Source organism: Tursiops truncatus, chromosome 7 (genome assembly GCF_011762595.2).
Source record: "Tursiops truncatus isolate mTurTru1 chromosome 7, mTurTru1.mat.Y, whole genome shotgun sequence".
NCBI classification, from domain to species: Eukaryota; Metazoa; Chordata; class Mammalia; order Artiodactyla; family Delphinidae; genus Tursiops; species Tursiops truncatus.
In genome coordinates, this window is record NC_047040.1 from 77,717,790 (window position 1) to 77,742,891 (window position 25,102).

At 39.7% G+C, this 25,102-nt stretch overlaps 1 protein-coding gene across 4 annotated transcripts in view; it reads right to left on the minus strand.

Moving 5' to 3' along the window:
- Positions 1-25,102, minus strand: part of FMNL2 (formin like 2) — a 309,362-nt gene that overhangs the window by 126,562 nt on the left and 157,698 nt on the right. For all 4 annotated transcript variants that reach the window (XM_033860177.2, XM_033860180.2, XM_033860179.2 and 1 more), the window contains exon 2: positions 7,705-7,788. In XM_033860177.2, the coding sequence (XP_033716068.1) occupies positions 7,705-7,788 (84 nt within the window). The remainder of the gene's footprint in view (positions 1-7,704; positions 7,789-25,102) is intronic.

Here is a 25,102-nt window from a genome sequence, read left to right on the forward strand (position 1 = left end):
AGACACTTAAACTGAGACACAAATTCACCCAGCAGCTGTGACAACCTAATAATATGACAACTTCTAATACCATCCCCTGGGAAAAAGAATAGGGCTCCTTGAAGAAATGTCTTATTCTAGGTCAGGTGCAAGGAAAGTATAAGTTAAGCCTAAGAAATGATTTTTGCACCATACAAAAAGCTTGTAAGGATTAATAGGGTCATGTCAAAAGGATAGACGAGCCAGCACGAAGGAGCTCCCAAATGTTAAAATGTTGTTAATGTGAGCCCCCCCCCAAAAAAATCTCCTATTGATTGTGACACACTGACTATGAAAATCCATGGGTTCACAATGATATTCACAAAATGAAGCTAAAGAAAACATTTGTCGCCTTTTGAGGTATCTATTAAACTAAGCCCTTACTTTGAAAAATGACAATTGAGGGAAAGAATTACAGGAATAGTTAATTCCAGGGTAAACCAGGACCAGGTGAAAGCTCTAGCTGCTGGCTTAATGTTGAAGGGAAATAAAATTAGAAAATCGGGTTTGTCTTTTTTCCTGCAACTCCTAATGAAACTGATTCAGCCAAAAATTATCAATTGGTTTTAAAACTCACTAGGTACAAGGCTGATAGGTAACGAGACGACGTATATATGATGCCAAAGTAACACTCCACAGATTCCTTTCTGCATAAGGGAAAAACATAATTATACAACAGAGGAATCAGGTTGCCATCTGATCCTTTGACCTTTATTATCTAATGGTGAGATATCAGATATTATTTGTCTCTTATATTCCAGACAAAGACGTTCAACATCAATCTATCATATCTTTACATCTAACTTCTGGTTAACAGGAAATTCAGGAGCTCAGACACCTCTAGGAAACAATCAGGTAAATACAGGAAACAAGATTTCCTACAAAATGGCTTGCCTGGTCACTTTACTATATGAGCATCATGAATAAAAGTCTGTTCTAGATTAAAAGAGACTTAAAGAACGTAACTGCCAGATGTAGTGTGTGATTGATTCTGGACTAGTTTGAACAAAACCAGGTGGGAAGAACATTAAGAAAACTGAGAAATATGAACCGGGAAGTAGATGATATTAAGAAATTATTACTCATTTTAATTGTGATGACTTTATTTGGATACAAGAGAAAATTCTCATTTTTATAAGATGCATAGTAAATTTTTTTCAGATAAACTAGAAAACAAAATACCAAACAAAAAATCCAACTAACGCATTGTCAAAAGGAGGATTACACAGAAGACCAAATATCAAAACGATAAAAGAAAAACACTAAGGGTTTGAAAGAATTTCAAAACAATTAAACATATCCCAAAACCTAACAATGATTTTAAACTAAAGAGCATTTCAACATACCACAGAACTATGGAAGTACAGTAAAAATGTAAACAACTTAACACCAAACAATATTAAATATAGTAATAGAGGAATGAATAAGGGGGAGAGGGCAGGGAGATGGCTGTCTGCTGTCCCGACAGCTGGGAAAGCCTCAATGAAGTGAGCTGGGCTAAATGTAGAATCAAAGCCTGGAACTGGGGGATAGCGGCTAAAGGCAGATTAAATCGGGAGTCTTGGAGCAAGAGGAGAGGGGGTAGAGCAAGGCGAAGGCTACTGCTGCATCACCATCTTTTCCTTCTGCTTCTTTCCCACACTATCTATGCTATCCATACACTGCTCCAATGACTAACATGACCACCGACATGGAAGCAGGCTACAGCCATCCTTCCCACCCTCCCTTGTTACGACTCATTTATTTCCCCTGGGGCTCCAAGGACAAGCCCTCATTAACTGAACCTGATGGTCTATAAGAAATAATTTATCAGTATCCAGTAATATTTGCTTACCTGGCAGAGAAGAGCTCTAACTGGCTCATAAAAACATGTACAGTTAATAAAACAAATCACAGAGATATATGTGTGCTCTTCAATATTTTAGGAAATTTGATTCCAGTGGCAAATTGGCTTAGTAAGTTATCCAGTAAGTAACTTTCTTGTCTTTCAGAAGAAATAGTATTAGAAAGTAAGTGAAGGGTTTAAAAATAATTATATTCTTGATGATTAAATACATTCAAATGGTCTGGGTCAGTTGTGTTGAAAAAGACAAGAGCAACTCTCACTGTACTGGAGTATCTTAGTACCACTGGCCTGGCTCAGCTCTGGCTGAGTGGCAGCAAGGGCCTTCCCCTTTCCTGACTAGGACACGTACATGCCAAGCCTTGAGAGCTGCAATCTGATCTCCCTGAAGTGCTGGACACAGGAAGCTGAGTCTAAGTGGATATGATTTTCTGCCACCTCTTCACTCTCCCCTTTTTTGTCTTTGTTTTTAATCTCCTTCTCCCGTATCATTCTATACAAGCAAAGGGAAGACACCCATCTCTCACGAGGCTACAATGCAAAGCAATAGCCAGCCATTAGGGGGCAAGGTCGAGCCATGTCAAACCACCGCCCCCTGCAAAAAAAAAAACAAATTGTGCCATCACCAGCAAAGCCACAGGGGAGTTTTCTGACCCAGCTCAGGTATGCACTGCTAACATTTTGGGACGGGATTACGTACATTCGCGGAATCTATCCCCCTCAGTCTTAGTCATCTACAATGTCCTGAATTTTTGACTAACCACTTCCACTTATTCAGCTGAGGCACAGTTACGAACCAAGCCACCACCACCGCTAAGTTCTACAGACCCCATTCCCTCCATGCCAACATCACCTGAGAAACCACAGAATGAAGCCTTGGTGATAGCCCCTTACCTACTACAATTCAGGTTTCAATGGATTGTTTCTAGGTCCCTAATAATTGAAACGGCTCATGACTGGAGTTTGGAATTGGTGTTCTTGTCTAACTAACCCGGGTGGCCTTGGCACTGGCCTAGTCCTTTATGTTCTTGAACCTCCATTTCATCATCTATAAAATAAGGAGTTTAGTGAACAGGCAGGAAAGGCAAAAGGATTTCTGCTTTACTTCCTATGATCCAATACAGTTAAATTTTTTTTGACAAGCATGCGTTAAGTATTCTTTTTGAGAAGAATTTAAAGAGTGGCTTGAAATAAATGATCTCTAACAACCCTTCCAGATATAATGATCTGAAAGTCTTAAATTCATCCAGGACCTTTGCAGCTCCCTATATGCAACCTTTATCCTTAACTTGTGGGAAACTGCCAAGACCCCAAAGCCAACCAGTGCAGCACAGGGTCTTGTGTTCAGGGAGCACTGAAAATTGAGGCAAGAGTGAGAGCAAGGGCCTTCCCTCTCTGCATAGATATAAAGACCATTGAAAGAGCCCTCTTATTGCTACACAGCTTGTGAGTTTTCATTTGCGTTTGTCAAAAGAGCTTAGTATTTCCAGCTTTTTACTCTCACGCTGTCATTTCATCTATTATAAAATTAGCCTCTGTGTCCCCACCGAGTCCTCGAACGGACATCCTCGTGGAACTCTGCCCACTTACTACAGCACAGAAATAAGTTCCCTGGGATACACCTCATACTGCCCAAAACCCAGCAGGGAAGCCTCTTTCTTCGGCTTCTATCTTCCCACTCAGAACAGACTTACACGGTTCTCCCATGTCTAACCTCTGAGACCCACTGGAAGCGCAGGTCATCTTTATATTGATGCAGTAATCTAGGAAAGGGCTAAAGGATACTGCTGGAATATATGATGCACCGATTTGCACAATGCCCACAGCAGATAGAAAATTTTAGTATTGTTATCTGTGCAAACTTAATTTTTGTTCACTAATAATGCTGATATATTTTATGTTCATCTTGTTCAAAAAGAAGACTTCTGAAACTTTACAGCTTCATACAAGATTTTTTTTTAAGTGAGGAAATCAATGTGGAGGGAAAATGTGGGCAGGAAAAATTCAATGAAGCCATGGATGAGGCTGGTAAACAAAACGTAGGCTACTAAGATACTGTATACTCGGTAAGGGAAGACCACAGATTTGGCTCCGAGCATTCTAGCAGCCAAGGGAAAAAAGGAGAAACATGACCAGTTCCATGATTCACAGTGTCCACATGATAATTTTTCATGGAACTGAAACCTGAAGTAATCTCTCCCTGTGTCATCCAACACTCTTGTTCACATACTTCTTTTTAGAATTAAATTTCTTTAATAGCCAATTTTACTTTGTACACCTTGCGTATAACATACATTTTAAGATAACAGATAATGTATCTGCATTATTTGTTTTAAAAGAAATAAAATTAATATTTGTATTTAGTACGTTATTTGTGCACAAAGCAACAGGGGCCAGGGAATGGGTTGTGTGTCAGGGAGCAATGACAACACACCACGATCATTGTTTTAAGACTTCACAAAAGAGAGGTTTACCTTGATGTTTTCTTGGACTGAAATCTATAGCTGTGGCTTTTCCTGACAGCATCATGCACCATGTATTCAAACCGCAAAGTATGTTTGGGGAACATATGATGATTGATTCAACAATGAATTTCCCTGAATCTTTTGAAGACAAGTTGACAATAAAAATAATCATGATTCTAATATTTACTATCTGGGCCCCTCAGCCACAGCAGAAGCAGCCCTACCACTTATGAAGCACTTACTATATGCCCAGTGTTAGTCTACGTACTGTACATATATTGCCTCCAATCTTCAAAATAATTTAAGGATGTTAGTATTAACTATATTTTACAGATGAGGAAAAAATGAAGGTAGTTAAGTAGCAAATATCTTTGTTTTTAAATTTTATATTATAAATTTTCCAAAATTCACAAAAGTTGAGATTTTACTATAATAGACCTCAACATATCTCACCAAGATTCAACAACTAAAGGTTCTTCCACATTTCCTTTATCTACCACGTTTTTTCGATGAAGTATTTTACAACAAACTCCAGTCATATCATTTCATCCTTGCACAAGTACATGTTTCTTAAAAAGTAAGAACAGATTCTTATTTAATCTAATACCAAAACCAAAACCAACAAAGTCAAAGATAATTTCTTGGAATCACCTAATAATTCCTTGGGAGTCACAAGTCAAATATCCCCAATTTTCCCAAAAAGTCTTTTTATAGTAATTTTTGTGTAATTTTTGTCACACTAAAGAGAAATCCACACCCATTAGCAGTCACTCCCCATCCCCCCTCCCAGGCCATGGCAACCATTAATCTACTTTCCGTCTCTACAGGTTTTTGTATTCTGGACATTTCATATAAATGGAATCATAAAAACAAATGTATTTTGAGTGTCTATCAGTTTAGGTACCACTGACAGATATAGATAGGTACCAAATATATATATGACATGGCCCATGTAGGTAACAGATAAACAGTCAACAAACACCAATACATTATATTTGCCATATAAATACTACATTATGAATGCTCTAAGCTCATGGTTTTTATCTTTTCCCTCACAAACATACATAGGAGAAATGATATTCATGTGTGTGACATACCAATGGGTTACCTATATGTGACAAAAAGCCCAGTTTTCTGCTGGCCACAATTCTCACAATGACTAATGGTTAACCAAAAATGGTAGTTCACCATAATGGCAGCTTAGTGCCTGTGTTAACAACTTCCGGCTTTCTCTCCCTCTCAGGAAAGCATGACAGAATGCAAGTCGGAGAAACAGAGATAACATGTATTTTTAAGTTTATTTTTAGTGTATCATTCACAAACTTGAGCACTTTATAAGGAAGGGAGCAAAGAGCTAGTGGTTCAGGGTATAGACCCCAGAATGTACATATTCTCCAGATCAGACTGTGTACGCCCCTTTACCACGTAACAGCTATGTGAGCTTCAGCAATGATATCTCTAAGTCTCAGTTTTCCCTGTATGTCAAATGGAGATATTAATGAGTATGACTGCTTTCGAGATTTAACACAGAACTCTTATGAAGACAATCTGCTTATTAAATGTTGGTTACTGGCAATAATAATTATTATGATTATTTCCTTATTATTAACAAATCACACATGCCTTAGAACTGATGGAGCCACTTCCGTTTGCAGCTGTCAGCATGTGTGAAAGTGACCACCAGAAAGGAACCAATGAAGTAGCTCAATTCTCCACATCCTGGTATGTTAACATTTAAGGGCAATAATAACCTGAACATCGAGGATTTGAGAATCAGAAACATAATCAAGATAACTGACTTGTTCCTCCCTCTGCCTCGAGATCCCCGCTAGACCCCATCACTAACTCCATGAAGCTACTTATGGGCTGAGAAGAGCACAGCTGTTAGAAATGTCCATCATCAGCAGGCTTCCCTCTCTGGCACGTTGGAGATGCAAACCATCACCCAAGAAAACCTTCCTTTGCCTGAGCTCTGTGCTCCATCACCTGTCATACGCAGGATTTCTAACCACCCCTGGACCTCTCTCATTTGTGTGGTTATTTTCCCTTTATACTAATTACCCCTATATGCTTTGTTCACTATCATAAAATCATTTCTCTTGGCAGTAATAGGTTTAGGTAATACTCATTTAAAATTAAGTCTCAAGGAAGAAGACTGTGTCAGCAAAATTTTATTCTTTTGCATCATGGTCCTATAAGCAATAAGCTTTCTCTTCAGCTTGTATCTACTCGTGGTGCTCAATATAGCATGCAGAATGGAGTATGATGTCCCCACCACTGCTTTACTGTTTTAGTTCAGAAGATAAAGTAAAGCAACACACAATGGGCACTTCAGAAGCTCCATGTAAACTGCAGGTATCTATTCCTTAGGGAACATGGACCATCTACCTTTGGGGAACAGAAAATGCCTCTGCTCCCCTGACGCATCTGTCCCACAGCAGAGACCAAAGGGTTGGAAGGAAATTACAACACTACCAAGAATTTTCAGGGTGGCAAGGGGTTGGGGGGACACGACCACCCTGAAGACGCTCATGGCACAAAATAAAAGAGCTAATATATAATATACAGAGCTTATCTTTACTTTACAGGGTGAGCCTTCTAAGCTTTAAACAATTAGCCTGTACCTGCCCAGGAGTGAAGTCTCCCCAAAATTACTACCAATTACAATAAAATACTACATACTATTTTAAAAGAATGACGTAGAGACATCCATACTGAAGAAAATATCAAGATGCAGAAGAGTATGTACAGGTATTCACATATTGCTTTTAAAAAACAAAAACAGAAGAAAAAACTAGATGGAAATACTTCAGAGTCTTACCAGTGGGCCTCTGAAGTGTAGAATTTGGAGGGTAGAAAGAAAGAAAATGGAGAAATCCCCCTTTTATTATATATCTCTCTGAAGAGTCTAAATTTGTTATGAGTTAATGATAAAAACACCTGGGGAATTGCTATAATATGAAATAATTTTTTATCAGCCCAAGCAATGTTTCTTTATAAACAATTCACCTTCTTGCATCAGTAAACATCAATACACATGAATAAGAAAGCCAACTAAATTAGAGGACCTGCATTATCCAAGAAGCATAAACTGCTATGTAAGGTAAATAGAAAAACAGATCAGCTGAATTTGATTTGTCCACTTGACCAGAGTTACCAGAAATTTTAACTAAAAAACATTTAAAAATAAAGTAGAGAATTAAAATAATGCAAGAATAAAATGTCATTTTCTAACTCTTCCTTTGGTCATAATCAACAGGAAGGCAAATCACAAGACAGAAATTCATGCATCTCCTGAAAAAAGTCTGATATATTTAGGGAGGAAATCCGGTTCTCTTCTCTCATTATTTCTTGAAAAAAAGCATCAATGTTTCTTACCTGATCGCAAATCAGTTCCCACTTCTTCTCATTGTCATATTGCCGCAGTAATCTGGCTTTGTCAGGGGGTAGGTTCATAGCATTCTGTGAGAAAAAAAGAGAAGAAATATGTCACATTCCACAACAGACTGCTAATGGGGAACTCATGGGCAGACCAAAGAATGCTACTGTGGTTCTTTAATGACTTTTCAAATCCTAGCATCTGATTAACATAAACACCCTATACAAGTCATTTAAACATCAAATCGGTTGAATGGCAGGAGAGAGACTCTGAAGTCCTATGTTGGGATACTGAGGCAGTCTGCTCTGAACTACAGACTTGCATTTCAGGAAAGATAATGCCTTATTTCTTCATTTAATTGCAGGCTCCCAGTCTCCTCAACAAAAGGTCAGAGGTTATTATTGAGAAGGTATTGGCCCAGTTTTTTTCCCCAGGCATAAGAGTCTTTCATTTTGGACAGTGGGAACTTGATTTTGTTATATCCTTACCAAAATTTCCTTAGAAATCACAAATCAGTCCTGGAAAAGTCCTCAAAAGACCATATGTCCAGTTTCCTGCCCCCAGGGTGTTTTATTGTCTCTTGCTTCCCCGGCCTTCCCAAACTGGGAGCACAGATGCTCTCTTTGGCAGTCTTTCCAGTACTTCTTTTTTTTTTTCTTTTCCTAGTAGCCCTTTCTTTTTAATTGAAATATAGTTGATGTACAATATGAGGTTAGTTTCATAGTACTATAAAATGACTTGACGTTTGTATACATTATGAAATTATTGCCGCAATAAGTCTAGCAACCATCTGTCCCTACAAAGTTATTACAGTATCGTTGACCATATTCCTTATGCTGCATATTACATCCCCATGACTTATTATATAACTGGAGGTTTGTACTCCCAATTTCTTTAATTTCTATCTACCTATCTATGTATCTATTTATTTATTTATGGCTGCATTAGGTCTTCGTTGCTGCGCGGGCTTTCTCTAGTTGCGGTGACAGGGGGCTACTCTTTGTTGCAATGCGCAGGCTTCTCATTGCAGTGTTTTCTCTTGTGGCAGAGCATGGGCTCTAGGAACACGGGCTTCAGTAGTTGAGGCACGCGGGCTCAGTAGTTGTGGCACACGGGCTTAGTTGCTCCCCAGCATGTAGGATCTTCCCAGACCGGGGTTTGAACCCGTGTCCCCAGGCGGATTCTTAACCACTGCGCCACCAGGGAAGTCCCCAATTTCTTTTCAAAGCACTACAGCCCCACCAGACACAGAACAGAAAACACCAAAAGAAAACTCAATGAACAGAACCACTGATAGATAGCGTCAACTTTGACTCGCTTTGATAGACAACTATGAGTAAAAGAACAGATGAAAGTAAAGAAGAAAACAGTGCAACTGGTTTTTGTCCCCTCTGTGAGATGACAGCACTCCTTCAGGACATATGTTACCATCAGCAACCTCAATTCTCAGTTTAGCTATATCGGTTTATGAAGTTGGGTTTGCAGTGAGAAATGTACCATGAGCTAAAAGATGTCTAGACATCAGTCTTCATAAAACCCTCCTCCATCAATACAGCACACCCTCTATAGTGCCGATCATGATTTTCCCAGGTACATACATATGTTATTAGTCAAATGTCCCAAATAACCAATCATATACATTTTCAAGATACTTGGCTTGGGACTGAGGTGAGATCTTTGGGCACAGAACATGGCAGAGTGAGAGAGCCCCAGAAGGAATTCTTATCTGTTCCCCTGGTCTTCCTGTAAAGCTCCCATGCTCTAAACAACTGAGCCAAGTATTCAACTAATGTCTTACATGTTTAACTGCCCTAACCCCTTATATCAACACTCTTAATCATGCCTAGCTCATGATAAACAATACAGCCCCTTGCGTGGGTGAATATTCGAGTAGACAAATTCAAAGGTCTTGAATTTATAATGCTCAAGCCCCTAGTTCTCTGGAGGACTTGTACTTACAGAGAAACAGCTCCCTTTGCCACCAGTACTGTCTCATGTCATCCAGTGAAACAAAATTTTTTTTTGTAATAAATGTATTTATTTATTTATTTTGGCTGTGTTGGGTCTTCATTTCTGTGCAAGGGCTTTCTCTAGTTGCAGAGAGTGGGGGCCACTCTTCATCGCGGTGCGCGGGCCTCTCACTGTCGCGGCCTCTCTTGTTGCAAAGCACAGGCTCCAGACGCGCAGGCTCGGTAGCTGTGGCTCACGGGCCTAGTTGCTCCGCGGCATGTGGGATCTTCCCAGACCAGGGCTCGAACCCGTGTCCCCTGCATTGGCAGGCAGATTCTCAACCACTGCGCCACCAGGGAAGCCCCAGTGAAACAAATTTAATAGAGGCAAGGGTGGGTGGGTTATTCTGACTTAATGGCAGAGAATTAACCTTTGATGATTTTGATAGATATAACTCAAGCATTTTCCCCAAAGCTCAATCTAGCATCCAGACTGGTATGCCTAAGTAGGGAGTAGCTATCCCACTTACTGATTTGAATCTAATAATCTCTTCAGAATATTAATTTTTTAATAACCCCCAAAGCTGACAACATACTTAGAAAATCTTTGGACCCCAGAGATTTCAATGATACTGCCAAGGCTTCTCCATAGAAATAATGTGAAATGGGAAAAAATATTTTCATACGGCCTATCTCCATGTAATATTTACTTGAACTAGAATAGAAAATAACTACTTGTATTTATTTGTAATTACAATTTTATAATGTTCAGCAACAACTCCTGGGATAAAGCAAAGGAGAATTCCATGTGTGTCTTTCTGAGGGAGCCCAACATTACTGACCACTAAATAACCAGTCTATCATTGCTTATTTGCACCCTAGAGATGGCTTATTTCCTCTTAAACTGAATTTGACGCTCATGTTAGTGCCCATGGGTGTGATTATGCATTAAATAAGAACAATAAGGGCTTCCCTGGTGGCGCAGTGGTTGGGAGTCCGCCTGCTGATGCAGGGAACACGGGTTCGTGCCCCGATCCAGGAAGATCCCACATGCCGCAGAGCGGCTGGGCCCGTGAGCCACGGCCGCTGAGCCTGCGCGTCCAGAGCCTGTGCTCCGCAACGGGAGGGGCCACAACAGTGAGAGGCCCGCGTACCACAAAAAAAAAAAAAAAATTAAGAACAGTAAGATAATAAGGCAGGTAAAATGAGTTTTTCTCCAAGTCCTTATTAATCTCTCATGATATAAACGGGTAAGACAAAGAATGCCTGACCTCTTACAAGGTGCCAAGCCTTGCGTAAGACAGTCTGCATACACAATTTCATCTAATCTTCATAACAAACCCATGGGATACATACAATTTTCCCCATTTTACAAATGGGAAAACAGGCCTGAGAGTGCTTGCTCAAGGTTGGACAGCTTTACAGAAAACAGGACCTAAACTTAGTCTGTTAGACTCCAAGGACAAACACTAAAAATGCCTCCAAGTGTTTTTTGTTTGTTTGGTTTGGTTTTTGTTTGTTTGTTTTTGTTTTTTTGCAGCAAAGTAAAATCGCAAATAACTGACCTTCTGTTACTACTCCACAAGACTTTCATGCAGAAGCAGTCTGCAAACACTGCTATGGAAATTAGATGCAGGCCCTGTTGTTACTGAAAAGAGAAAGCCAAGATGCTCCTTTCTGGACCAACTTTTATTTTAATAAAACAGTCTTTCTTTCAAATGTTTATGAAGCACCACCCTTGTACAAGCACTGTGTTCCACAGCACAGTGGGGAACCAGACAGATACGGTCCCCATGGAGCATCATATTATAATAAGAGAGGTAAAGATGAAACAAACTAATCTTCTCAAACTCTGATAAGTCTTGATAGAGATTATCAGAGGGCAAGTTTAGATTGAACGATCTCTCAAGGAAAAGGTAACATTAAGATAAGACCTAGAAATGAGAAAAGGTGAGCCAGGTAAAGAGTGGATGGCAGCTTTCTGGGCAGAGAAAACACAGAAAAGACACTAAGGTAAGAAACAGCTGGACACATCAAAGAGCTGAAAGTGAGTCAGTGTGGCTGGAGAGAAAGTAAAAGAGAGGGAATGAGGGAAAGATAAAGTTGGAGAGGTGAGTCTAGGCTATGTCATGCCCAGCCACGGAGGACTGGGGTAAAGACTTTTCCTTTGACCTAAAGTGCAGTGGGAAACCAGTGAAGGCTTGTAAGCATGAGATGACATAAACAGGTGAGTTTTCCAAAGATTGCTGTGGGTGCTATATGGAGAACGGATTAGAAACAACACAAGTGGAAGCAGGGGAGTCAGTTAGGAGGCCAGGGCAGTAGTTCAAATGAATGGTGGTGGCTGGGACAAAGCAGAGGGCACATCAACTGAAGTAGGTGGACAGATGTCAGAAACAGTACGTGAAATTGACTGGGTAGACTTAAGGGCTGAGGAAGGACGTCTGGCTTCTACCTGGAGTCACTAGGTGAATGCTGGTCTCCTTAATGAGAGGGGCATACTGCAAAGGTGGCGCAAATCTGGAGGAGGTGGTGAAGAATAAGACTTCTAAGTGGCCCTGGTTAGGTCTAAGATAGCTAGGAAACATCCAAGAGAACAGTCAAGCAGGCAAGTACGTACACAGTTCTGAAGGTCAGAAGAAGGGTCTGCATCTTTCTGAACGAGAAGAGTCTTAAGAAGTCTTTTTGAACCTGATGACTAGTTATTGTCAGAGAAGTTATTCAGCATCAATACACCAAAACTAAAACTGTACTTGGTAATCATTCACCAAGTATCTAAAACCACCCCTTCCACAGGGTCAAGCCTCTGAGCAGTTCAGGCGGACATTGCCCAGCTTAATAATTCTGCAGGGACCGCAGCTCCATCTAAAATCAGACCCTGCACAGAGGCCTGGTTGAAGTTTAGGCCTGTTGTGATTAGCTGGCAAGAACTGCCCATAGACTTTTTAGAGGGAACTCATTCCCTTTGTGCTGTATAGGGCAGGCCTCTGGAGTCCAAGCTAAATGTTTGTGCAGGTAATTCCTAAGAGCCCAAGCTATTTTCTGAGGAAACTATTGGCTCTCTTTCCAGGCACTATTACTGCTTGTATAAAAATGGATTGCCCTTCTATCTGGCAGAAAATATACAACTTGCAAGTTGTCCTAACACAGCGACAACTCCGCCTCATCCATACTTAGTGACATCTTGACACAGGGCTCTCCTGTCCTTCCTTTCCTCTGTCAATCCATCCAATATGTAAGCACTGGGCTTTGACTACGTGCCAGCATATCTGCACTGCAGGCATAGGAGAGAATTTAATCACAAAGTTGCTGCACTCAAGTACACGCCAAAGGTCCATTGAAGACATATGATATTTGAGTTGAAAAGTTTAGTGGATGTTAATTATATATTTTCTAGACTGTATAAGTTCCTAGCACAAATAAATTAGATCATCCAAGAGCATTTTTTTTTTCTGTAAGGAATGTCCCTTTCCTTTCCACCTGACAAACTTTAAGAATCAGCTCAAATATCATTTATCACTAGAACCTTCTCCCAACTACTCCAAGAAAACATACCCTCTCGTTGGGCTCTGACAGCAGTGTATACATCTCTCCTTTACACCACCACACACACTGTACCCTAATCATGTTTGCCTACCTGAATTCCTCCATGGACTAAGTACTTCAAGGACGACTTCTTTTGTTAATCCCCAGTATCAGGCACAGTACATGGCAGACAGTAGGCACTAAACAAGTTGCTCAATCAATGAAAAGCAAACTAACTCAGTCATGCTGTTCAGTCTGAAAATATCTTCACTGATTTAGCATTTATGCTTCAGCTACTAACAAAGTCTACACACTTAAGAGCATTTCTGTTTCTTATAAAACCTCAATCAATGACAATGTCTATTACTTATTAATAATTATCTTTCAAACAGGAATTCATGGGGGGGAAAAGTCTTCAAGTTCAATTCTAGCAACATTTCCTTGAAAAGAAAAATATTTTAGGCATTCTTCTGCCACAAATAATAAACCATGCAACCTGCACTTTGTTTTTTGTTTTTGTTGCCGGTAAACTCAAATCAGTATCAACTGTAATAATTAGTCTAATCCAAGGGGTAGTTACCTTTATGGTCTATATTCTGGTTTTATCCTTACCTATACTATTTTACATTGCTTTTAAATGCGCTTTCTATCTTAGAAACTTTTAAAAATAGAAGATTTAATGACTCGATAACAACGGAATATGCAAGTTCCTGGGTACTTCATGGAGAAATTAATTATGGTTAAAAGAGTCTCTGAGAGTCTATACATTAGAAGTAATACTTATGGATGAATTATCATATACAACACAGAGCAGAATGAAGGTATCCAAACCATTCAGAACCAAATAAACCCATGCCCTAGAAATAGAGTTTTCTGGTCTCAGCTCTTGTCCTGGATTCATGGGAACAACAAAAACTTGCAAAATATTCTTCTTTTCCCCTGATATCCTCAAGGCTCCTGTTGAGAAACCCACAGCCATATGCAGTGACAGCAGTGAAAGTGAATCATATCAAATACACCTTATGTAATATAGTTTTGTTCTTATAATCTCTAAATTAAAGCTTTCAAGTATTAAGTCACCAGACTCCACAATGGAAACTCTTCTGTTACACAACCTCACCTGCATACACTTTACAAGCAGTGCTGCTTATGGAAGGAGGGAAAAGATGGCACTAGAGTAAGAGCTGAGACCACCAATGGCACTTCTTGAATGATAAAGGTCCAAACACTTTAAGAGAACTCAAATGAAGGAGCCATTACTCTTTTTTTAATGGGTGGTAAAAAACACATAATACAAAATTTGCCTTTTTAACCATGTTTAAGTGTACAGTTCAGTAGTGTTAACTATATTCACAGTGTCATGTAACAGTTCTCTACAACTTTTTCATCTTACAGAACTGGAACTCCATACCCTGAATAACTCCCCTTTCCCCCACTCCCTGCAAGCATTACTTTTTGCTACAAAAAGCAAGGAAATGTGATGGATTCCAACTGGACGGTTGGGCAGCGCAGTAAAGAACTGCATTTAATGAGGCAGCGTGAGGCAGGGATTTACTAGTTGGGCTTTGGAGTTAGACTAGCTTGACTTTATCACTTATTATTGGTGATCTTGGACCACATAACTTGAATCAAAAAGCAAATGCAGAGTTGAAAAAGCCAGTTAATGAAATTCAAAACTGAAGGTCAGAATCCAGTCAGAATCCAAGCTAAGGGTTAAAAACAAGATGTAACATTTATTGACGGTGTGATACATCTCAGGCCCTTAAGCTCTTTGCATTCATTATCCAATATAATCTGCTTTAAAATCATGACAAGCAGGTATTATCTTCTCCATTCAACAGAGAAGGAAACTAAAGGGCAGGAAGGTTAAGTAGCTCTTCCACACAGCAGACAGGTGAAAAATTCCAAGGCTCAAAAGAGAGGTCTGTATGATCACCCTATTTCCGTGACATTTAAGCTATAATGTTTCTAAAATATGACCTGAGTGAAGCAATCCAACAATTCTACTTGAATAACCAGAGACACAGTCATTCGAATGCAAGGGTAAGGCGAAAATGCACATATTTATTAATATTTTTAATAAGCTATTAACATTTTCAGACAAAATCCTGGCACTTTAACAGAATCCTTCAATTTCTTTAAAAATATAAACTACAGGGGCTTCCCTGGTGGCGCAGCGGTTGAGAGTCCGCCTGCCGATGCAGGGGACATGGGTTCGTGCCCCGGTCCGGGAGGATCCCACATACCGCGGAGCGGCTGGGCCCGTGAGCCATGGCCGCTGAGCCTGCGCGTCCGGAGCCTGTGCTCCGCAACGGGAGAGGCCACAACAGTGAGAGGCCCGCGTACCAAAAAAATATATATATATATATATATATAAACTACAAAAAACCCCCAGGCCAAAGTTAGTGGATCAAATCTGTAGATAGCCAGGTACTGTCTCAATTTCACACTTAATAAACCCTGTAAAATATCAAATGAAGGCAGAGAAACAAATATGAGGTAAACTCAGGCTTCAATGATGCAGAAGGAGAGAAGATAAATACACCAATACACAACTGAACGTGTTATGTAATATAACCGAACTGCAGAGAAGAAGCCATTACTTTTTGTTAAGGAAAGCAAGAAATGCTATGGACTGGGCTTGGATGTGCGGGGAGAGCATAAAGATTGGCATTTAACAGCATAATATGGTTTTTAATATTTGGGCTCTGAAGATGGGCCACTTGGGGTGCGATCCTAGGTACATTATTTAAACTAAACCTCAGTTTCCTCACTCGAAAAACATGGAGATGGTGTTGGTGATACGAGAAGGATGATGATGGTGGCGATGATCCTACCCGTCTCACAAAGTTTGAGAAAAATTAAATTGGATAATGCTCATAGTTAGCAAAGAGTAAGTACATGGAAAGAAGTCAATATATTAGATCTTTACTCTCATTATTTTAGGTGAATAGAGGTATGAATACAGCGTGAACAGAGGTATGAATACAGAAGGCAGAGGACTGTGAACCACACAGAATAAATCAGAGGGTAAGGAGTGGGTCCTGTGAGAGCAAGTTAGAAAGGCAGGGTCCTGGACACCAGAGCACAGACTTTCAAATTTACTCTACAGGCAGTGGTAAATCGTCAGCCAAGGAAATGTTTAGGAAAAGCCAGCCTTGGGGACCTCAAATCACACTAGGTAAAGGGTTGCTCCTCCTCTGTTAATTCTTCCCAGATTGTCATTTTTCCTTATACCATAATTGGGACATCAAGTTGAGTCACTTGATACTGAATAATGCACCAATTCTCCTATGAGTTCACTTAAAGTTGCAACATCTGAGGCAGCAGGAGGGTGGCTGCAAATTCAATACATGACCCACCCCTCCATTCAACTAACCTCAAAGCCATTTCCTTCTATGCCCTATGCTCTTGTTCCAAGCAACTACCTGACATCCTAAATTTTAATATACTCCTAGCCTAGAGAATGCTGCTGAAATACAGTCAGCTTCTTTCCTGGCACGGGACTCATGCAGCCAGCCAAATAGTTCCCCAAAGTGAACCATCAGTCAGTCATCTTTCATTGTCACTGTTATTTTTATTTAATCATTGAGGGTATTAATATCATTCATGTGCCAGCGAAACCCACAATAAGAGAAATCAGCCTGGCCCCTGATCTAGTTACATCTTCAAAATGAAATCTGACTGGAAAGCTGTCCTTTCTGGGGAACCTGTGAGAATGAGACATTTCTCTTATCTCCCATTCACAATTTTCGCTACAGCCTGCTTTCTTGGAAGGCTTTCCTTTAGGACTGACCTAAATACAAAGGACTCCTCCATAACATTTTTATAATCGAAAAAGTACAGAGCTGGAAGCTCGTGATATTTTAGTCCTATTCTGTTTTTTAGAGGTGACCAAACAGACTCCAGAAAATGAAGGCAATGTTCAAGTTCGTTTAACTGGTTATTACCAGAGACAGAAAAAGAATCTGGGCCAACATGCCTTCTATTCTTTTCCCACTATCAAGAAAGCAAGCCCACTTACATCTGTCGTGTGTGTGCGTGCACGTATGCACATATATTTTAGAAAATCCAATCAGATAATGCCCGTAGAGTAGTTAGCACAAAGTTCTGCACACAGTAAGCACTCAGTACATGTCTGACATTGCTACTCTTGTTATTATCATTTTAAGGAATACATGGAATTACTATTATGCTCTCCTCCTACTTTAGTAAGCCTCCATCCTTCCTGACTACACAAGTTTACTTATACCATAATAATAAGTACCAGCACTTGCCACTGTCTCCACCATTCCTCCTTGACTTGGGGCTTTGTATTCAGAGAACAATTCATTTTATTCGTAAAATTATAAACCTCTACAAACTTACACATTTGTTTTTACCGATAAACACAAACTAAAACAAAAATTTCCCGAAGTCGCTGATGAATTACCTACTGTTTTAAATTAATCACACTTTCACTACCCTTAGTAAATCGGAATGAACAACTGTTGATTGTATATATATGTTCATATTATTTATATTTAACTGCAAGGTCAGAGCATCATCAAATAAGGGTGAAGTGGATGGGAGAGCCCATGGTATCTACAGAATAGGAGGGCATAACTATAGTAGTCTAGGCCAAGTTTTCCTGTGGCCCATCTTTCTGCTACTCCCTATATCAGTAGCTTAAGTGATTCAAAACCCAGCAGATGCCAAAACCACACATCCCTCCTCTGGCCATCATGCCAACTCCTGAAATACAGATTCTTACCATATTCAAACACAAAGGGAATAAATGGAAAGAAACACTCATTCAAGCTCTTTCAAACCTCATATCTGATTTCCATTAGAGAGACCTGATGTCTGATTCCTTGACATGTTTCCGGAACCCAGTTGTTTACCACCTGTCTGCCAACTGCTATTCCAGGAACAGTGTCCACCTGCACACGCTTGTGTACTCGGATGGGGAGTTACACAAGAGGCCACATTTAAGATGTTAGAAAACTGTTTCATGGGCAATCATTTGACAATATAAGAGCGAATATAAGGTTTGCTGGCACAGTCAAAATCCAGAGAAAGGGTTCTTGGTCTATTGATAAATATCAACATCCTATGACATAAAATTCTTTAGAGTAAAAACGTTTTGAGAATTGAAGATACCAAACTCAAATTAATTGCAACATATTAGATAGCTGGATTCCATCACAATCAAGCCATAAGAATGGTACCTCTATCACCTGCTGACCTAAAGCAAGTATATTTTTTCACCCTGCCCAATTCCCCTGAAAGCCTGGCCTCCTTCTCCCCCAACCCTTCCCCAGCAGCAAGTCTTCCCTTCTTAGATCACTAGGATCACCGATAGTCGCTTCTCTCCTTTCACAGCAATCACTCTGGAAGACTACTGAACCTGGGCTCCATATTCAAGGTTGGCACAACTTACTGCCTCACGCGCTTCCATTTCACAATGTAGATAATCAAAGGAAGAAAACAGTTCAAGTTTATGCTCAACTAACATCACATCTTGAGATAACAGGAAAAAGATTATACTTTGATTTAAAAATAAAGATTTCTGGGCTTCCCTGGTGGCGCAGTCGTTAAGAATCCGCCTGCCAATGCAGGGGACACGGGTTCGAGCCCTGGTCCAGGAAGGTCCCGCGCACCTAGAGCCCGTGCTCCGCAGCAAGAGAAGCCACCACAATGAGCAGCCCGCACACCGCAAGGAAGAGTAGCCTCCACTCGCTGCAACTAGAGAAAGCCCACACGCAGCAACGAAGGCCCAACGCAGCCAAAAATTAAAAAATTGAAAAAGAAAAGCAATTAGGATTAAAAGTTTCCATTTAAAAAAATTAAAAATAAAGGTTTCTGCCATGATTGTGACCAAAAATTACAGCCTCAAATCTATAGCTCTTCATTTGTAAATAGCCACAACTTCAAGGGCAGACTTGCTGTCATAGACAGAACAATGGCCCCCAAAGATATCCTCACTAATTCCAAGACCTGTGAATGTTTCCTTACATATTAAACTGATATTTGTAGATGTGGGGTGGGGGGGAGGAAACCGATGTAATCACAAAGGTCTTTAAAAGTGGAAGTATAGTAATTTTCTTAAAAACCGGAGGTTGGTGAAGACATAGAGATATTGGAACCCTTGTATGTACATTATTGTTAAGAATGTAAAATGGTGCAGCCATTGCGGAAAACAGTGTGGTGATCCTTCAAAAAGTTAAGCATAGAATTAACAGCTAACCCTACACAATTTCCCTCCTAAGTATATAACATATCCCAAAGAATCAAAAACAGAGATTCACACAGATACCTGTACACCAATATTTATAGCAGCATCATTCACAATAGCCAAAAGGTGGAAACAAGCCAAGTGTCCATCAACAAATGAATGAATAAACAAAATGTGGTATATATTATATATACAACAGAATATTATTCAGCCACAAAAAGGAATGCCATTCTGATACATACTATAACATCGACGAACCTCGAACACACACTTCAATGAAAGAAGCCAGACACAGAAGGTCAAATACTGTATGATTCTATTTATATGAAAGATGTAGAATAGGCAAAAACAGAGACAAAAAGTATATTAGGACTTATCAGTAGCTGGGGGGAGTGCAGAATGGGGATGATTGTTTAATGAGTACAGAGTTTCTGTTTGGAGTGATGAAGAATTTGGGAAACAGGTAGTGGTGATAGTTGCATGACACTGTTAATTACTTAATGTCACTGAACTGTACACTTAAAAAATGGTTAAAATGGTAAATTTCATGTTATGGATATTTTACCAAAATAAAAAAATAGTTTAAAAAATCGTAGAAGGTGGCAGACCAGAGTCAGAGGGGAGAAGTCAGAGTAATACAATGTGAAGGACGTGACCAGCCAATGCTGGCTTTGAAGATGAAGGGGCCACAGGCCAAGAAGTACGGTCAGCCCCTAGAAGCTAAAAAGGGCAAAGAAATGGACTCTCCCCTAGAGCTTCTAGAAATGCAGCCCTGCTGAAGGGTCTGATTTTCACCCAGTAAGACCCCTGTCAGACTTCTAACCTACAAAAGTATCAGATAATTAAATTAAGTTGTTTAAAGCCACTATGTTCACGGTAATTGGTTACAGAAGCAATGGAAAACTAATACTCTGGCTGACAATATTTTGGCTCCCCCAATGCACAGCTTCCCTCTTTCCGCAACACCAAACTCCAAAACTTTCATGTCCGCATCTCACTGCCAATGATCAGATGCATGGTTTCCATTTCATACGTTGTAGATTTAAACAGATAAAAGCTAGTACTTAATTCAATTACAGTAGGAAATGGAAAACCTTGCGGGACTAGACAATGTCCTAAGATTAAATTACTGAAAAACCTAAAAATAAAACTACCAGCGCATGAAGATAACATGGTAGGAAATAAAACTTGACACTATCCATACAACCAGAACAACACTGGCACAATTTAGGTTTCACCGCAACAAATGTTCATCAGACCCCATTTCAAAAGATTCAAAGCGTCTCTGAAGACAAGCCCCGTCAAAACAAGCAGGAAAATTAAGTCTTGAATGGCAGGGCTTCTGACATGAGACAAGTCTTTGCTGTTCTGATCCTGATTTTCCCCTCATTAACCTGCTAGGTAGCTTTTTGGTCCTTACCTCATAATTGTGGAAAAGACCATCAAGTAAAGTTTTGTGTCAACGTGAACAACCTCCCGGGATTAAAAGCACTACTTTAAGTACAGTTTATTATAAATCAGTTAATTCAAAAAAGCTGTTAAAAAATAAATTTAAAAAAAACCTTGATAAACCAATTTGAAAACTTTAACAAGTAAAATAATGTGTGGGCAAAACACCCTTTACTGTTTTGAATTACTATTTAAATGCCTTTATTTACTATTAAAATGTCCTAATTTTTAAGTAAAAAAAAAAAAAAAAGCACTACTTTAATGCTGCTGGTATTTTTGTGGTCAGTACCAACCATCAGCAAGTTAGTTCACACACATGATGTCTAATGGGAGACTTTTCTATTTAAAATTTTTAAAAGCGCTTAACTGTCATAAAAACTGAAGAATTCCCCCAAATAACTGACACTAAGAATAAAAACATTCAACAACTTCAAAATATTTTTGAGGGTACCACTGGTCACATTCTATTTTACTGATTTATCCTTCTGCCCCTACAACACTGCAAGTCCTTGGACAGAAGTCCTCTTTATAGCCCCAGCCCCCAGCAGAGCGCCTAACACTCAGGTGGTACATAATAATTGTGTGCCGAATTCTTCTCAGCCACACAAGCCATATTTTAATAAACTAAAGACACCATTCCTCCAAAATCTTTTACCTTCTTTTTAACTAATAAAAGATCAGGGCCACAAGAGAAGTGTCAGACTCAGCCATCATCTATTTGCAGGTAGTTATTAAATATTATAGAATACTACCAACAATGCCTATTTAAATCCTATAAAGTAAATATATATATATATATATTTAAAAGGTCCAAAATGTATCTTCTCCTCTCATCCTCCAGCTGGTACCTGATCTGCCCATTCTAGAGCCCCTACTCCATCCTACTCCTCCACCAAAATCGACATCTCCACCTAGGTCCTGGGTCTTCCATATACCATGCTTAGAGGTGCCTTTTCTATGTATTATCTCCAGTACTACGGTCCACCCTTAAATAACAGAGTTATTCAAGGGGGGAGGGGAGGGAACCCTCCCCACAGTCAAAAATCCATGTATAACTTATAATTGGCCCTCCACATTTGTGGTTTTGCATCCATGGGTTCAACCAACTGTAGATTATGTAATTCTGTGGTATCTACCACGAAAAAAATCCACGTATAAGCAGACCCATACAGTTCAAACCCGTTTTCTTCAAGGGTCAACTGTACTTGTTTTGGGGACCAAACATGACTGTGTATGTTGTCCTACCGTTTCACACGTGTAGGCTTTTTCTCCAATGAGAAGGAAAGTTTCCCAGCATACTGTGATATCTTCTACAGTACTTAGGACATGGGTAGACACATAAAACATTTAATAAACATCCATCAGTTAAGTAAACACTCCCAAAGTACCAGCCAAACCAAAACCTTCTGATGTTTGGTATATGGTACTTTAGATTTTACACATGTACTGCAAAACAACTATGACATTAAATAATAGAGTATTTATTAAACAGCTGAACTAAATCATATATCACAAACATGAACTCTCAGATACTGGGGAAGAGGTATCTCTTGTTTGGGGTGTAGGTTTTCAATCTTTGTTGTTTCTAACTAGGAGAGTGTGAAATAAGATACACGTCATTTGATTTATTCCTGGTCTTATATTCTCACAATACAGCGATATGTTCTAGGCATAAAGTGCTACCTAAGGGTATGATCTGGTCTCAGTCGAAAATGAGGAAGAATGGTCACATTTGCACTAAAAGCAACAAGAACAAAACACCTTCCAGGGAATGCAAACACCTCCATTTACAGACAACGGATTTCTGGGAAGCAGCCCCCAGGGCGTGCACTACTCAATTCTAAGTGCTAGACTTGGGTGTGTGCGAGAAAAAAGAACGAGAAAGCACACAAGCAAAGAGGGGTGAAGAAGCGGAGGGGCAGGGGTGGGGATCCATGCAGTCGGATCCCCTGTGCTTCTTAGCTGGGTAAACCGCAACAGTAGGCCTGGGGGACGTGACCCTGGCTGCTGAACTCAGCACACCCCCTCAATATGTTCTGGATGTAAACACGTTTCTGTTTCCTACAAAGCAGTGTTATGCTTCTCCAAGAGAGCTAGAAGTATTTGGGAAAATGCCAAAATATGACAGTGGCCATTTAATCTTTGCATTCTTACATTCTGTAACAACTCTACTCTCCTGACTTGAGATAAACCATACCCAAGTCACCGTGAACCAATTTATCCTACTGAAAATTAAACCTCAAGTTCAAGTCCTAAGGATCCCAGGGGTAAAGCAATACAATTTATTCAGTAATCTCCACCCGAAGAGTGTGCCAACTTGGAGCGCGACTCTGATTTGGATTTGTCTTCTTCCAGAGAGAAATTCAACTCCACATGAACTCCAGTGTAAATGAACCCCTGTTGGATACTAAGCTTTAAGGAGAAGTGACAGGATCAAGAGAATTTCCAATCTGTGACTTGAAAAACTACCTAGTACTTACTTTACTTCCTAAGTGAATCTTTATAACCTGGTCCTGAGATGCAGCCCTCCACACACACGCTCCTACCTCAGGGGTCTGTAGGCCTGTGCCACTGCAATGTTGCATCCTAGCCAGCTGGTGCACTGACAAATAGGTCCATCCATTCTCCCTTTTTCTCTTCTATACATATATTTATAAATGGTAAGCACAATATATTCTCTGTTATTCCACATGGTTGGCCAATAAAGACACTGTTTAATAGAGAGGTGCCACAGATACCATGCATGATTTTAAAATGAATAGGATTTATCAAAATATATTAACACAAAAGCCATATTATCATAACTTAATCTTTCTTTAATGACTCTGAGAAAACTCCAAGACTTTACAGTGTTTTCTGGTCATCCCTATAGATAACAATAATAAGCTTTGTGGTTGGAATTACTGAGGTCTGGGTTCAAATTCCAGTTCCTAGCAGTTCATTTCGGCAAGTAAATAAATTTCTCTGAGTATCAGCATCTTCTTCTGAAAATAAGGACAGAAGAACCTCCCTGTTAGGGTCACCGTGAAACATGTATACCTCTCATAGCAGGAGACACATGGACAGCAGCGTGGTGTCTACAGAAGAGACTGTGGCTGGGGACAAAGACTCTGGCCTTCAGAGTTTAAAAAAAAAAAAAAAAAAAGAACTTGAGTTTATATCCTAGAAGTGAACTTACTTGCTGTGTGTTCACTAGCAAGTCACTTAACTTTTTTTAACTTTAATTTCCTCACTTGTAAAATGAGGATGCTATCTACTCCGGGGTATTTCCAGAGGAGGCTGACAGAAGAGGCTTTATACAGTAGGGTTGCTATGAAAACTAAACATTTGATGAGTGAACACATGTAAAATGTGGCATTAAGTTCAGTGCCTGACATAAAGGTTCAATAAACTTGTAGCTATCTGTACGAGAATCCAATACAGCTAAATTCAAGCAGGGGGGTGAGGGAGATGGGTACATCCCAAAGACAATGTCTTTGAGAGCTTCTCAACACACTTGCAAGACTTTCTGGCACTATAAATACAATGCCTTTTAGCTAGTAGTCCAAATGATGAACTTAAGAGAAATGTCTATATTTGTGGTTCCTAAACTGGGTGCCAGAGCATCCCAACACACTATGACAATCCCACAGGGAAACTGCAGAATTATTTTAAATTTCTGAAGGAAGCAACAAAACTCAAACTCTACTGACACCACTACTACCCTGAAGTAGCTCAGTTTTTATCTTAATTGCACTATATTCCTTTCCATAATGGCGTACCTTTGCCAAGTTGATTTTCTTTTAGCAGTTGCTGTGATAGAAAGCAAGTCTTGGGAAAAAATGGAAATTCAAAAGGAAATGAGAGCGACAGTATCAAATTGGAATTCAAGGTTAGAGAAGTCATGCAGTGCCCCACAGATACATACATCATCTATATGTAATTGTGTGTCTTTTTTTTTTGAGGAACACAGTGGAAGTATTTTTCTTTCAATTTACATGTAATTATTTTTTCAAACAGCCACTAAGTTATTAGGACATAAACACTTATTAAGTTGCTTGGATATACACACTTATCAAACAGAGTACCATAGGTATTCCTTTTGGCCTCAGGCACCATGAAAAATTGCTGAGACACCAAAGGCACTGTGAACCGATAAAGTGTAGAAACCTCTGGTCTAGATTACATCCACGCTTTCCTCCTATCACACCTGATTACAGCTTTCTGGAGGTATTCTAAAATAAAAGGAACCTCTATAAAGAATTTTAAACTTTCATC